General features: G+C 46.1%; 1 protein-coding gene across 4 annotated transcripts in view; it reads left to right on the forward strand.

Moving 5' to 3' along the window:
* The window catches only part of phldb1b (pleckstrin homology-like domain, family B, member 1b), a 315,522-nt gene that overhangs the window by 103,245 nt on the left and 195,881 nt on the right, over window positions 1-16,396 (forward strand). For all 4 annotated transcript variants that reach the window (XM_080214763.1, XM_080214764.1, XM_080214765.1 and 1 more), the window contains exon 4: window positions 9,446-9,625. In XM_080214763.1, the coding sequence (XP_080070889.1) occupies window positions 9,446-9,625 (180 nt within the window). The remainder of the gene's footprint in view (window positions 1-9,445; window positions 9,626-16,396) is intronic.

Raw genomic sequence — 16,396 nt, forward strand, 5'->3', positions numbered from 1 at the left:
CCCTCTACAACCCTCCACCTTGCTCCATCTCTCTCCAAGACTCCTCAGATCCAGGTCTTCAACCGACTGTTCAAACTGAGATTCTGCCTAGGCCCTTCTACCTTTTAATGCTGTAAGTGTGGAAGGGATGAGGACATTCGAGGATGTGGAAGACTGGAGGTCGTTAACTTGCTCCTTGGTAATATCCTCCCTTGTCACCTTGGCTTCTTCACAATATGTGTCACGGTGGCAAAATGGTTAGCGCTGCTGCAGAGACCTGGGTTCGATTCCTGGCTTGGGTCACTGTCTGTGTGAAGTCTGCACGTTCTCCCCGTGTCTGCGTGGGTTTCTTCTTGTTGTTCCGGTTTCCTCCTACAGTACAAAGATGGTGCGGGTTAGGTGGCTTGGTCTTGTTAAATTCCCCCTTGGTGTCTGGGATGCATAGATCAGAGGGATTAGCAGGGTAAATTTGTGGGATTATGGGGATAGGGCCTGGGTGGGATTATGGTCGGTGCAGACTCAATGGACCGAATGGTCTCCTCCTGCACTTTAGGGTTTCTATGGTTCTATGCTATATTGAGAAAAAAGCCATCACGCCTCTGGCATGTCCTGAGGCAAGAATGCATTGTGCTGATTGGATAGAAAACTGCAATTCTATTTGATATGACCTTGAGGGATGATTAAAGGATGCTGAGGGGGATTCAACTGCAACGAGCACAGTTCTGTTCTGAGACGTGTCTATCTGATAGGTAGCAGTACGCTGCCGGGATAAACCCCTCAGGCTTGGCTTTCAGTCTGCGATTCTGTCTCTGAAGTCACGGCAATTCTCTCAGAGATTCCTGTGAACTGTTTGAAATTTCAGATGCATTGCAGGGAGAGGAAATCCCTCTAAATTGTTAATGTCAAAGCGAAACGCAAGGAAGAAAACAAACTGGAAGAAATTCCCTGCCGGTGGAATTGGGGATTGTAGATCCCAATTTGTAACACGGAGCTTTCCTCACAATCTTTACTGAAATAAAACAAAAAGAATGGAATCATTTCAACCCATTCCGATACCTTAATTATTGCATTTTGAGACATCTTAGTGTCTAAATGATCTTGGCTTGAAGGCCCCCTCCTTTGCTTTCAGGGGAGTGGGCTGGTTCTGGAACTGGGGGGGGGTGGGGGGCAGGGGGATGCAGGGGGGATTCAGGGGGAATTAAAGATCTGATTACATTTCACTGCAAAGGCTGTGCTGAGATAGACCATGTGTTGCCTGCATCCAGCTATCAGACCCAATCTCTGGGCTCTACATCAAACAGGACCCTGAGTCTGCTTCATGGACAGTTCTCTATTGTTCCAGCACAATCCACAAGTGAACAAAGACACTTCTCAGAGCTGCTTCCTAACTAAGATGTTGCCTTTCTTGACTTCTCCCCCTTAATTGCAAGAGAAGATTTGAGGTGAATACCTTTCCGGAATATTCCAGCACCATGTCCACACGGGACTTGACTCTGTTCTCCAACAGTCGATCTATGTCCATTCCTGTGAACTCACGTGTTTTATTTCCACTGCGGGCTGCTAAAGGATGGTGCCAAGCTCATGTGGAAGTTCACATTGACTGCTTGGCTTGTTTGCACAGTGGTGTTCCTCATCCGTCGCCCTGTTTCTTCTATGGTTTAGCTGCTTTTAGCTGAGCTGTTAAACAATGTGCCTCTGAGCTGGATGTACAAGATCCCGTACATCTTGTACGGGATGTACAAGAAGAGGAGATTTTCCCAGCCGTTCTCCCTCCGATATTTGTCCTTCAATCAACATCACGGAAAAGAACATTCCAGTCATTGGTGTTTATTGTTTGTGGAAGCTTGCTGTGCACTAATTGGCTGCCACATTTCCTGCATTACAACATGGAGTACACTTTAACACTACTGCACCGGAATGTACTTTGGGATTATCTTCGGGAAAGAGTGGCGACCACCAAATGAAGGAACTAAAGAAATTTTAATTAGCAAGAATAACTAGCTACAGAGAGTGCGGAAGATGTCACTGATTCCTTTGACTCCCATCTCCAGATGGCCCACACTCAGCTCAGGGATTTGGAAGCATTGGCCCCAGTGGCTGAATGGGTCACATCCAAAAGGACAGAGTCCGAAAGACACGCTTGTTAGAGTGCATTGCCCATGCTAAATTCTCCCTCAGTGTACCCAAACAGGTGCCAGAGCGTGGCGACTAGGAGATTTTCACTGTAACTTCATTGCAGTGTTAATATATGTCTACGTGTGACAATAATAAATAAACTTTAAAAGCTTTAAACTTAAAAAAAACTTTCAACTTTAAAAACTTTAGACTTTAAACTTTATCATCCTCTGAAACGCCACCCCTTAAAGGGGCTCGCGACAATATCCCTCCCCCTTTAAGCCCCTTATTAACGCACACCAACAGAAGTTAAATTATTTACAATCTAACACCATAAATGAATTATTTAGCACAAGTCCTTTTATAAAGTCAGTCTGTCAGAGGGTTTCCGCTCCCTCTGGGAGTGATACTGCTCAACAAACAGAGGGGGTTAGATTCTCTCTCTGTGTTTTTGTGTGTATGTCTTTCTCTGTCTATCTGTATATGCGTGTGGTGTGTGTGTGTCTATCTCTCTCTTTTTCACTGTCTGTGTGTGTGTGTGTGTGTGTGTGTGTGTGTGTGTGTGTGTGTGTGTGTGTCCGCGAATGTTGGAGGAGTTGTGTTTATTTGTTTATTTGTGTTTTAAAGCAAGCCAGCTAACCCATGAGCATCATGTACAGATTGGTGACTCTGAGCAGGCGAGGGGAATCACCCAGCCAAGCACAAGCTCACCGCCGAAAGGAACCGGCTCCAAAATACTTGATAACAATTCATTTGGTTTGAGTAGTGGTGTCGGAAATGAATTTTAAGATAATGTCGGAGATCTTCCTAACTTTGTCTTGTCAAGATAGGGTCATGCCCTTTGACCTCTGCCAATGGCTGCTCAATAGGGTTACCAACACTTCAGGATTGGCCTGGAGTTTTTGGGAAATGAAGGTCAGTCTCCAGGACATTATCCTGGGGAAAAAAACATTAAAAATTCATAAGTTCATGAGACGTAGGAGCAGAAATAGACCATTCAGCCCATCGAGTCCACTCTGCCATTCGATCACGGCTGATTTGCTGCTCATCCCCATTTTCCCGCCTTTTCCCCATAACCTTTACCAATTAAAAATCTGTCTAACCCCTCCTTAAATTTACTCACTATCCCAGCATCCGCCGCACTTTGAGATAGCGAATTCCACAGATTCACAACCCCTTGGGGGAAGTAGTTTCTCCTCAACTCTGATTTAAATTTGCTACCCCTTATTCTAAGACTTTGACCTCTTGTTCTAGAATGCCCCACCTGTGGAAGCATCCGCTCTATGTCTACTTTATCCATCCCTTCTATCATCTTGTGTACCTCAATTTGATCTTCCTTCATTCTTCTAAATTCCAGAGAGTATCGGCCTAAACTGTTCAATCTTTCTTCAAGTGACAAACCCCTCATCTCTAGAATCAATCTGGTGAATGTCCTTTGAACTGCCTCCAATGTCACTACATCTTTCCTCAAATATGGGGACCAAAACTGTGCACAATACTCCAGGTGCAGCCTTGTATAGAGTTACAGAATCATAGAGGTTTACAATATGGAAATAGGCCCTTTGGCCCAACTTGTCCATGCTGCCATTTTTTTTAAAACCCCTAAGTTAATCCCAGTTGCCCGCATTTGGCCCATATCGCTCTATACCCATAGTACCCATGTAACTATCTAAATGCTTTTTAAAAGACAGAATTGCACCCACCTCTACTACTACCTCTGGCAATTTGTTCCAGACACTCACCACCCTCTGTGTGAAAAAATTACCCCTCTGGACACTTTTATATCTCTCCCCTCTCAACTTAAACCTATGCCCTCTAGTTTTAGACTCCCCTACCTTTGGGAAAAGATATTGACGATCTAGCTGATCTGTGTCTCTCATTATTTTATAAACCTCTATAAGGTCACCCCTCAGCCTCCTCTCCAGAGAAAACAGTCCCAGTCTATCCAGCCTCTCCTTATAACTCAATCCATCAAGTCCTGGTAGCATCCTAGTAAATCTTTTCTGCACTCTTTTTAGTTTAATAATACTCTTTCTATAATAGGGTGACCAGAATTGCACACAGTATTCCAAATGTGGCCTTATCAATGTCATGTACAACTTCAACAAGACATTCCAACTCCTGTATCCAGTGTTCTAACCGATGAAACCAAGCATGCCGAATGCCTTCTTCACCACTCTTTCCACCTGTGACTCCACTTTCAAGGAGCTATGAACATGTACCCCTAGATTCTCTGTTCTGTAACTCTCCCCAATGCCCTACCATTAACTGAGTAAGTCGTGCCCTGGTTCAATCTACCAAAGTGCACCACCTCGCATTTATCTAAATTAAACTCCATCTGCCACTCGTCAGCCCACTGGCCCAATCTTAGTGTCATCTGCAAACTTATTAACTATGTCCCCTTATGTTCTCATCCAAATCATTAATATAAATGACAAATAACAGTGAACCCAGCACTGATCCCTGAGGCACACTGCTGGTCACAGGCCTCCAGTTTGAAAAACGACTCTCTACTACTGCCCTACAGAAGCCAATTTTGTATCCATTTAGATACTTAACCCTGGATCCTGTGAGATTTAACCTTATGCAACAACCTACTATGCAGTCTCTTGTCAAAGGCCTTGCTAAAGTCCATCAACTGCACTGCCCTCATCTACATTCTTGGTTACCCCTTCAAAAAACTCAAATTTGTGAGACATGATTTTCCACTCACAAAGCCTTGATGACTGTCCCTAATCAGTCCTTGTGTCTCTGAATGCCTGTAGATCCTGTCTCTCAAAATACCTCCCAACAATTTACCCACCACAGATGTGAGGCTCACTGGCCTGTAGTTCCCAGGCTTTTCCCTGCAGCCCTTTTTAAACAAAGGCACAACATTTGCCACTCTCCAATCTTCAGGCACCTCACCCGTGACTATCGATGCAGCAATAGTTGCAACAATACTTCCTTACCTTTATATTCTCTTCCTTTAGCCATAGCCAACATTCCATTCACTTGAATCTTTTTTGTTGTGATTTTTCTTTGAATGATTCTCTTTACCAGATTTCAGTTTTGGAGAACAGGGGGAATGGTGGTCCTTGACTGATAATCAAGCATCAACTGATTGGATAGTGAGTCTTTCTACTTTTCAGTGACGTAGGAAGGCCGTACATCACTTGGATGTGTTGCGTCAACTAATGACCGCGAGTCTGGAATGCATTTAACCTCAGTTGGTAACCCCATTGCGCAATAGTAGGCCGTTAGCAAGACTAGGAATTAGGAACATCAACTTGCATTTAAACAATACCTTCAATATAATAAAACATTTCCAAGTACTTCAGTCACAGGAGTTTTGAGCTACATACGGAGAGAATAAACCAGGAGCTTGGTCAAAGATGAAAAGCTTTAAGGAGTATCTTGAAGGAGGAAAGAGAGAGGTAGAGAGATCGAAAGGTTTAGTGAGGGAATTCCACAAACTCAATGTGGGAAGACCTTTGTGATCCTTGGTCTGTGCTGAATTAACTAATCTAATTAATGAGCTTCAGTGCCCAGGGATATAGGGGAGGACAATTGGCCAGGATGCTCAATCTTGCCGTGAATTTTTAAACTGGATTCTGAGCATGCTGACGCCGTTTTGGATAGGATTGCCTCTGGGTGCACGCTGGGAAGAAAATCATATGGCGAGCATGTTCGAATTCCCAGTCTGCCTTGCCTGGTTCTTGTGATCTCTGCATGGAATTGTTTTCCCTGATTTAGCTTCCTCGGATACCTCATGGTTGGGTGGTCCAGTCCAAAGAAATACAGGAAAAACATCTGGTCAAAGGCCTCTGTCACTTTGGCTGGTAATCAAAAAACCCACAGAGCGCAGAGATAAATAAGAAAATTCCTGCTTCAGAATGTAGTCTGAATGCAACACTGCATTCAGTCAAAACAGCTCCCCATCACTGAGTTACAGAATGAATATAATCCAGGGGCTCAGGTGGGTTTATACTCAAAATAACCGGGAGTGAGTCACAGAGTGAAATCTAATCGAGGGGCTCGGGGTGGTTTATATATGGAATAACAGATACCCAGGAGTGAGTTACAGACTGGAATCTAATCGAGGGGTTTGGGGTGGTTTATATATAGAATAACAGATACCCAGGAGTGAGTTACAGACTGGAATCTAATCGAGGGGTTTGGGGTGGTTTATATATAGAATAACAGATACCCGGGAGTGAGTCACAGAGTGAAATCTAATCGAGGGGCTCGGGGTGGTTTATATATGGAATAACAGATACCCAGGAGTGAGTTACAGACTGGAATCTAATCGAGGGGTTTTGGGGTGGTTTATATATAGAATAACAGATACCCGGGAGTGAGTTACAGATTGGAATCTAATCGAGGGGTTCGGGGTGGTTTATATATAGAATAACAGATACCTGGGAGTGAGGTACAGATTGGAATCTAATCGAGGGGTTCGGGGTTGGTTTATATATAGAATAACAGATACCTGGGAGTGAGGTACAGATTGGAATCTAATTGAGGGGTTCGGGGTGGTTTATATATAGAATAACAGATACCCGGAAGTGAGTTACAGACTGGAATCTAATCAAGGGGTTTGGGATGGTTTATATTCAGAATAACAGATACCCGGGAGTGAGTTGCAGATTGGAATCTAATCGAGGGGCTCAGAGTGGTTTATATATAGAATAACAGATACCCGGAAGTGAGTTACAGACTGGAATCTAATCGAGGGGTTCTGGGTGGTTTATATATAGAATAACAGATACCCGGGAGTGAGTTACAGACTGGAATCTAATCGAGGGGTTCGGGGTGGTTTATATATGGAATAACAGATACCCGGGAGTGAGTTACAGACTGGAATCTAATCGAGGGGTTCGGGGTGGTTTATATATGGAATAACAGATACCCGGGAGTGAGTTACAGACTGGAATCTAATCGAGGGGTTTTGGGGTGGTTTATATATAGAATAACAGATACCCAGGAGTGAGTTACAGACTGGAATCTATTCGAAGGGTTCGGGGTGGTTTATATATAGAATAACAGATACCCGGGAGTGAGTTACAGACTGGAATCTAATTGAGGGGTTCAGAGTGGTTTATATATAGAATAATAGAGGAGAGAGTTACAGGTTGAAACACAGAAACATGAGGCCATTCAGCCCATCGAACCTGTTCCACCATTCAATGAGATCAGGAATGACCTGTCATCTGATCTTTTCCCAATATCTCACAATGCCTTTTAAAATTAATATTTAATCTAGCATCAGTTGGCATTTGCAGAAGACAATTCCAAACTTCTACCATGCTTTGTGTGTAGAAATGTTTCTTCATTTCACTCCTGAAAGTTTTGGCTCTTATTCTGGACTCCCCACATAGCAGGAATAACCTCATCCTGTCGACCCTGTCTGTTCCTCTCAGTAGCTTTTAAAACTTTGATTAAATCACCACATAACTTCCTAAATTCCAGGAATACACCCTCTCCTCGTAGCTTAACCCTTGAAGCGCAGGCATCATTCTGGTAAATCCATGCTGCGCTCCAAGTAAGTTGGAATTTAGTTGAGGGGTAGCTGAGGTTTAATCTTCATTCTTACGTGTAGACTATCTCGATAACCTTCCCTCTGTTGTGACTTTTGGTGCTGTACGTTGACCAGAAACGAAACATTAATTTTGTAACTTCTAAATATGGCTTGTGACTAATTATATCCCTTTGCAGTTAATTTTATTTTTAAATGCCAGACTATTTTTAAAGTCAGTTCTGTTAGACGTGTTTGGGAAGAGGTCAGATGAGAGTGTGACTTTACTGTACCTCAGGCTGATCCTAGCCAAGCGTGAAGGTTGGTCATTTAGAGCCTGTGGGGATCGCAGTTTCATTTTCTAATTACTTGCTCACACCCCCAAAGAGCTGACATTAAAGTTTGAAACAATTTCAGACTGTGTGGCTGCTCTCACCATGTCCGTGTTGGCTAATCTGAGATGGTGATGAGGGTGTCATGAGGTTCAGGCGACCAGTACTGGGGTTGTCTGGAACACTCACCCCTCCCTGAAAGAATCATTTTACAATATCCACAATTCTCAGCACTTCTGCTTCTGAAGCAAGATGTTTATAGCTGCACCCACCCTCTCCAACACGTGGTTTATCTTCTAAAAGATTATAATTATGTAATTCAACATTTTTGTTTCATTTAACGTGGAATAAATGAATGAATGAATGAGTGAGTGAGAGAGAGTGTGGCTGGCTGAGTGAGTGAGTGGGTGAGTGAGTGAGTGGGTGGGTGAAGGAGGGAGGGAGTGACTGGGTGGACGAATGAGGGAGGGAGTGAGTGGGTGGATGAGTGAGGGAGTGCGGTGGGTGAATGAGTGAGTGAGTGAATGAGTGAGTGAGCGAGTGAATGAGTGAGTGAGTGAGTGGATGAGTGAGTAAGTGGATGAGTGAGGGAGGGAGTGGATGAGTGAGAGAGTGAATGAGTGAGTGAGTGAATGAGTGAGTGAGTGTGAGAGTGAATGAGTGTGAGAGTGAATGAGTGAGTGAGTGAGAGAGTGAATGAGTGAGTGAGTGAATGAGTGAGTGGATGAGTGAGGGAGGTAGTGGATGAGGGAGTGAGTGAGTGCGTGAGTGGTGGATTCAATGTCCACCATCAATCGAGGGGCTGACATTCTCAATCCAAAGCCAATCCAATCCTCTCCATTCTGCAGAATGGGTGTTTTTTGTGAATCCTTCAAACCTTCTCCCATAATCCTCACAGACTGTGGACCCTACTTGAGGATCCCTGTTTTAATTGGGCCCAGGAGCAGGTAGTGGGAAAGTTATCTTTAGTTTTTTGTTTATGGGATGTGTGTGTTGTTGGCAAAGCCAGCATTTATTTGTCCATCCCTAATTACCTTTCAGGAGGTGCTGGTGAGCTGCCTCAACTACAACCGAGTGGCTTGTGAGGCCATTTCAGAGGGCAATTAACAGCCAGTCATGTTGTGATGGGACTGAGTCACATATAGGGCAGCAGGTTTCCTCCCCTGGCAAGGATTCATGAGCCAGATGGTATTTACAACAATCCAGCAGTTCACAAAGTTGGCAGGTTTCCACCCAGCACTTTGGTAAAGACTGGGTCAGGTTCCAATATGAATGCCTCCTGTAGCTGAACAGCTCCATTCAAGTTGGCTGACCAGTTGACTCAAGGGCATCGGGTGCCATGAGTGCCCAAGCAAACGTGGGGCCTTCAGTACACCAGGATGAATATGGGAAGGAAGGACCCAGAGGGGCAGCAATATCCCACGTGATCCTGGGATGTCCTGGTCCACAATGCTTTCTCGTGCCTTTGTCCTGTGCTATTCCTTATGGATGATGCTTCTCTCGTTTCTTGCCTTGCTCACAGGGAGGACTACATTTGGCAATTCCGATTGTCCTACACAGGACATTAGTATCCAGGGGCCTGGCGTTGCTGCTCAGCATTGCTGGATTGAGAATCAGAGTGGGCTTATAACACTCTACCCATGTGGGAACTTGTGCATGATCGATGGAGTTCAAGTTAACCAGCCTACACGTCTGACCCAAGGTAAGGGGAAAGTTATCAAACAAAAGTAACATTTTTAAGCATTAACTGTGAAGAAAGAAAGAACTGGCATTTATTTGATTTGATCTGATTTATTACTGTCACTTGTATTGGTATACAGTGAAAAGTATTGTTACTAGCTCACCATACCAAGCATTCCGTACATAGAGAAGGAAAGGAGAGAGTGCAGAATGTAGTGTTACAGTTATAGCTAGGGTGTAGAGAAAGGTCAACTTAATGCAAGATAGGTCCAGTCAAAAGTCTGACAGCAGCAGGGAAGAAGCTGTTCTTGAGTTGGTTGGTACACGATCTCAAACTTTTGTACCTTTTTCCCAACGGGAGAAGGTGGAAGAGAGAATGTCCGGGGTGCGTGGGGCCCTTGATTATGTTGGTTGCTTTTCTGAGGCAGTGGGAAGTGTAGACAGAATCAATGGATGGGAGGCTGGTTTGAGTGATGGACTGGCCTTCGTTCACATCCCTTTATAGTTTCTTGCGCGCTGTATAATTGCAAGATTTTCTTCCAGAGCTTTCAAAGTTTTATTGTTGACCAAGGGCCAGATGTTCCAGCCCTTCCCAGCAATGGGATTTTCCAGTCCCACCGAAGATGACCCTGCCACCGTCAGGGAACCCACCATTGACTGGGAGAGACGGGACCTGTTGTGATTTCCAGAATTTTCAATTTTAGTTTCAGGTTTTCAGCAGCTGCCAAATTTCATTTTGTATTGGATGGGAAAGATTTGCCGAGAATTGTGATTTGAATCTTTTCAGTGATATCAGTTTTGCACAGATTGTATTAATTCCCTGTTTACTGCTCTGCATTTAGTATATCAAATTTAAATGACTCATTGTTCCAGGTAATTTATATGGTAATTAATTCTTTGTGCGAATGAAGCAAGTTTATTCTCTCACGCGGTTCAATGGAGGTGACTGACTTGCAATATCATTAATGAGGTCAGGAGGAATGTTTTAGTTAATGTTTCTCTGCAGCGTAGCCTCCCCAGTTGATGAACCAGTAGCTCACCATCTCTTTGTGTGACCTCATACTTCCCAAGAAGGGTCTTGCAGTATAAAAGACTGCTGTTTAAGTGTAAAAGTGGAGGAGTTGCCGTTTGACCCACAGCCTTCGCTAAGTGTAGGCCTCTGACACTGGGAGGGTCAGTCTGGTGCCAAGTTTCCAGGCTCATGAAGAATGGCACTCAGAGACCAGTTAAATGTCTAATTCTGCCGTCCACAAGGTTGTGCCCAGTGTCGAACTGCGTGGATGTTTTTAAAGCTCGGTAAGAAGTCTCACAACACCAGGTTAAAGTCCAACAGGTTTATTTGGTAGCAAAAGCCGCTACCTTTCGGAGTGCTGCTCCTTTGTCAGGTAAGTGGGAGTTCTAATCACAAACAGGGCATATAAAGACACAAACTCAATTTACAAAATAATGATTGGAATGCGAGTCTCGACAGGTAATCAAGTCTTAAAGGTACACATAATGTGAGCGGAGCGAGCATTAAGCACAGGTTAAAGAGATGTGTATTGCCTCCAGTCAGAACATTTAGTGAGATTTTGCAAGCCCAGGCAAGTCATGGGGATTGCAGATAGTCCAACGCCAGCGTCTCCACATCATGTTTTTAAAGCTGTCAGGGCAATTTTCCACATTGCCCGGTGAATGCCAGTGCTGTGGTTAGCACTACTTACTCAGAGCACCACAGACCCGGATTCGATTCCCAGCTTGGATCACAGTCTGTGCAGAGTCTGCACGTTCTCCCCATACCTGCGTGGGTTTCCTCTGGGCGCTCCGGTTTCCTCCCACAGTCTGAAAGGTGTGTTGGTTAGGATGCACTGGCCATGCTAAATTCTCCCTCAGTGTAACCGAATAGGCGCCGGAGTGTGGGGACTCGGGGACTGTCACAGTAACTTCATTGCAGTGTTAATGTAAGCCTGTTTGTGACAAAATAACAAATAAATAGTGTTGTAACATTGTGTCGCTATCCCCAGTGGCTACAGTAAGGTGGCAGCGATATTGAATTCAGGAAGCTTTTGTCGGGGGTGTTGGGTGAAAGGCGATGGGTGGTGAGATAATCTTCTCTCCGAGATGAAGATTGCGGGGAGAAACAGGAGTTCAGGAACTTTATTGCAGGGAATGAGACACTATTACACCTGATGGCAAAGCTTCAGAAACACAGTGCAACCGGTGTGTGGATCTCCAATCCCGCGTTACAGCGTTTTAAGCATTTTAACTCTCAGCCACAGTTCAGTCAGCAGCACATTTGCCTGTAAGTCGGAGGGTAGTGGTTTAAGTCACACTCTGCAGTCCTGGGGCAATGCCGCACTGTCAGTGGCGCTGTCTTTCCAATTAAATATTCAACCCGTGCCGACTCAGATGGATGTAAAAAATTCCGTGGCATTTTTTTTAAAATGGTGGGGTACAGAGTGGGGGTGGGGGCGTTGGGGGGGGTGGTGGAATCATAGAATCGTATAGTGCAAAAGGAGGCCATTTGGCCCATTGAGTCTGCACCGACCACAATCCTATTAAGGCCCTGTTCCCACAACCTTATGCATTTACCCTAGCTAATCTCCCTGACACTAAGGGGCAATTCATCATAGCCAGTCCCCCGAACCAGCACATCTTTGGAGTGTGGGAGGAAACTGGAGCACCTGGAGGAAGCCCACACAAACATGGGGAGAACGTGCAAACTCCACACAGACAGTGACCCAAGTGTGGAATCGAATGCAGGTCCCTAGCGCTGTGAGGCAACAGTGCTAATCACCATGCTGTCCTAATGTTGAGATTGGTTTCAGTGAGGATAGTACACAGCAAACCTCGCACCGCTCCCCTCCCCCAACACCCCGGCAACCCCTCTGCCCCGGGTAATTCCTGCTTCTGATGGAGGCATGTTGCCATTCAGAGACTACAGTTCACTGTCTTCAAAACTCTGTGTGTGACAATGATGGGCAAAACCTCACAGGGCCTTGCTTTACTGGGCACTGTCTCACTGGGCACTGTCTCATTGGACACTGTCTGACTGGGCACTGTCTCATTGGACACTGTCTGACTGGGCACTGTCTTACTGGGCACTGTCTCACTGGGCACTGTCTCATTGGACACTGTCTGACTGGGCACTGTTTCACTGAGCACTGTCTCACTGGGCACTGTCGCACTGGGCACTTTCACTGAGCACTGTCTCACTGGGCACTGTCGCACTGGGCACTGTCTCACTGAGCACTGTCTCACTGGGCACTGTCGCACTGGGCACTGTCTCACTGGGCATTGTCTCACTGAGCACTGTCTCACTGAGCACTGTCTCACTGGGCGTTGTCTCATTGGGTGCTGTCTCAAGCTGGGGAGCTTTCACAGGACATTGTCTCACTGGCATTCTTGCAGGACACACTCTGCCCTTTCCCATGCATTTACCATGGCCAATCCATTTAACTTGCACATTTTTGGAGTGTGGGAGGAAACCAGAGCACCCGGAGGAAACCCACACAGACATGGGGAGAATGTGCAAACTCCACACAGACGGTGACCCTGAGGCTGGAATCGAACCCAGGTCCCTGGCACAGTGAAAATCATAGAATTCCTACAGTGCAGAAGGAGGCCATTCAGCCCATTGGTCCTGCACTGACACCAATCCCACCCGGGCCCTATCCCTGTAACCCCAACTATTTACCCTGCCAATCCCCCTGATACTAAGGGGCAATTTGGCACAGCCAGTCCACCAGCAGTGTCAAGCACTGTGTCACCATGCCGCCCCTTCTGCGAAAGAGACAAGAGACAACTTTATAAGTTAGCAGGTGATTCATTCCTGAAAGTGTGAGTAATCCCTGTTCCAGCTCTATTTACTCTGTAAGCTATCCTTTGGAACATGAATGTGATTGACAGGTTAGTCAGATCAAATAGCCAAAAGGTACACTCCGCACATCTGGCATTAATAAAGGGATCTTCTGAAAGTTAGGAGCATAATTTTCCCCTGTCTCTCCACCAGCTTTTTGATCTTATACTTTAAGTATGAATGGATTTTTTTTAACTGTATATTCATGTTTTGTGTTACTCATTTTCACCTGCCTTCTCCCTACACTGAAACATTCCAAAGGACTGTGTCTTGGGGGCCAATGATTATCATTGAATCCACTGAATCAAAACTAGATTATCTGACCTGTGGGATCTTGCTGTGCACACAGTGGTTAGCACTGCTGCTTCACAGCATCAGGGACCCGGGTTCGACTCCCAGCTTGGGTCTCAATGGATCCAAGTTAATAGGATTAAGAAATGGTGCAATAGTCATGTCTTGTCAATAATTAAATGCTGTGTGGAATATTGACAGGGAAATTACATCAGTGGTTAGCACTGCTGCCTCACAGCGGCTGGGACCCAGGTTCGATTCCCAGCTTGGGGAGGGGGGGGGGTCACTGTCTGTGCAGAGTTTGCACGTTCTCCCTGGACAGGATTTTACTGCCTCACTTGTCCTGAAACCACCCGAGGTCAACAGACCTTTCTATTGTCCGCCACGGGAATCACAGCAGGCGGGGTGGCCCCTCGCGGGTTTCCTCCGGTTGCTCCGGTTTCCTCCCACGCTCCGAAAGATGTATTGGTTAGGGTGCATTGGCTGTGCTAAGTTCTCCTTCAGTGTACCCGGACAGGCGCCGGAGTGTGGCTACTTGGAGATTTTCACAGTGACTTCATTGCAGTGTTAATGTAAGCCTTCTTGTGACGCTGATGAATGAACTTTAAACTGATTTGATTTGATTTGATTTTTGTCACATATGTTATTATACAGTGAAAAATATTGTTTCTTGTGCGCCATACAGACAAAGCATACCGTTCATAGAGAAGGAAAGGAGAAAGTGCAGAATGTAGTGTTGCAGTCATAGCTAGGGTGTAGAGAAAGATCAACTTAATGAGAGGTGGGTTCATTCAAAAGTCTGACAGCAGCAGGGAAGAAGCTGGTCTTGAGTCGGTTGGTACGTATCCTCAGACTTTTGTGTCTTTTTCCCAACGGAAGAAGGTGGAAGAGAGAATGTCCGTGCTGCGTGGAGTCTTTGATTACGCTGGCTGCTTTTCCGAGGTTTCGGGAAGCGTGGACAGAGTCAATAGATGGGAGGCTGTTCATGGCCGTGGCAGCTGTTTGGGCTGGTTGGTGAAGCAAAGAGTTTCAAATTAGTCTTAAGTGGATGCGTAGAGTGCTTTGGTTGGTTGGATTCTGTTTTCAGCCTTGGAGCGTCCTCTGGAGCAGTTTAGCAGCCCTGACTTAAAAGTGACTGGCGGTATTTGGCTGATCCGTATCAATGTTCCTCCGCTGGGATGTGGGGGGGGATTTCTTAATGTCTCCCCCTTTATCTGATGACCCTTTGTGTTACTGGATTGAGGATCGCAGATATGTGCTGGGTAATGAGGTTACACAGTATTCCTGAAGGGATGATTGGGGGGGTGGGGGTGGTTCTTGGAGAGATATGCTTGTGAATCAGAGACTGGATATCTAAAGCAGATCGCAAACTGCCTTCAGGTCAGTACACTCCCAGGTCAATTATCTACTGCAAAGCCACAGGAAGTAGTTTGCAACGTTTTAAGGAATAGGCAAGATGTGGGCCCAGATCACAAACACAGAAAGGATCTAGATTTTAGATGGATTTATAAGCGTGTCTCCTGCCTGATGACTCCGATTGCTGTTGTACTGAGACTATCTGTGCCAAATAGAACTGAAGAAAAATCTTGCGTCTGCGTGGCACCTTCCGTAGACATCAGGCTGTCCCCACAGACAGTAAAGTACTTTTGAAGTTGAGTCACTGTTTAACGCAAGGAAATGTGGTTGCCAATTTCAGATTGCACCAATGTGATCGTGAGCGGATAATCTGATTGCTGAGGATGTTGGGTGAGGGGAAACAAAACAAACTCAGAATTAGGTCTCTCGACAGGTTTCAGCCAAAGATGAAAGCAATTGCTGAAAAACATTTGCCTTTCCCTGATATGGTGACAGCTGTCACTCCCTGTACACTGTGACTAGGAGGGATGTTTCCGGTGATATTTCATCTCCCTCAGAGAGAACTGCCCCTGCTCTTCCTCACAAAGCGCTGAAATTACACCACTGACAGTGCGGCACTCCCTCAGCACTGACCCTCAGACAGTGTGGCACTCCCTCAGTACTGACCCTCTGACAGTGTGGCACTCCCTCAGTACTGACCCTCTGACAGTGCAGCACTCCCTCTACTGGCCCTCTGACAGTGCAGCACTCCCTCTACTGTCCCTCTGACAGTGCAGCACTCCCTCAGCACTGACCCTCTGACAGTGCGGCACTCCCTCAGTACTGACCCTCAGACAGTGCGGCACTCCCTCAGTACTGACCCTCTCCCTCTAACAGTGCGGCACTCCCTCAGTACTGACCTCTGACAGTGCGGCACTCCCTCAGTACTGACCCTCTGACAGTGCGGCACTCCCTCAGCACTGACCCTCTGACAGTGCAGCACTCCCTCAGTACTGACCCTCTGACAGTGCAGCACTCCCTCAGTACTGACCCTCTCCCTCTAACAGTGCGGCACTCCCTCAGCACTGATCTCTGACAGTGCGGCATTCCCTCAGTACTGACCCTCTGACAGTGCGGCACTCCCTCAGTACTGACCCTCTGACAGTGCGGCACTCCCTCAGCACTGACCCTCTGACAGTGCGGCACCCCCTCAGCACTGACCCTCTGACAGTGCGGCAGTCCCACAGCACTGACCCTCTGACAGTGCGGCACTCCCTCAGCACTGACCCTCTGACAGTGCGGCACTCCCTCAGCACTGAGCCTCTACAG

Source organism: Carcharhinus amblyrhynchos, chromosome 29, assembly GCF_965287045.1.
Source record: "Carcharhinus amblyrhynchos chromosome 29, sCarAmb.v2.hapA, whole genome shotgun sequence".
In the NCBI taxonomy this organism is placed as follows: Eukaryota; Metazoa; Chordata; class Chondrichthyes; order Carcharhiniformes; family Carcharhinidae; genus Carcharhinus; species Carcharhinus amblyrhynchos.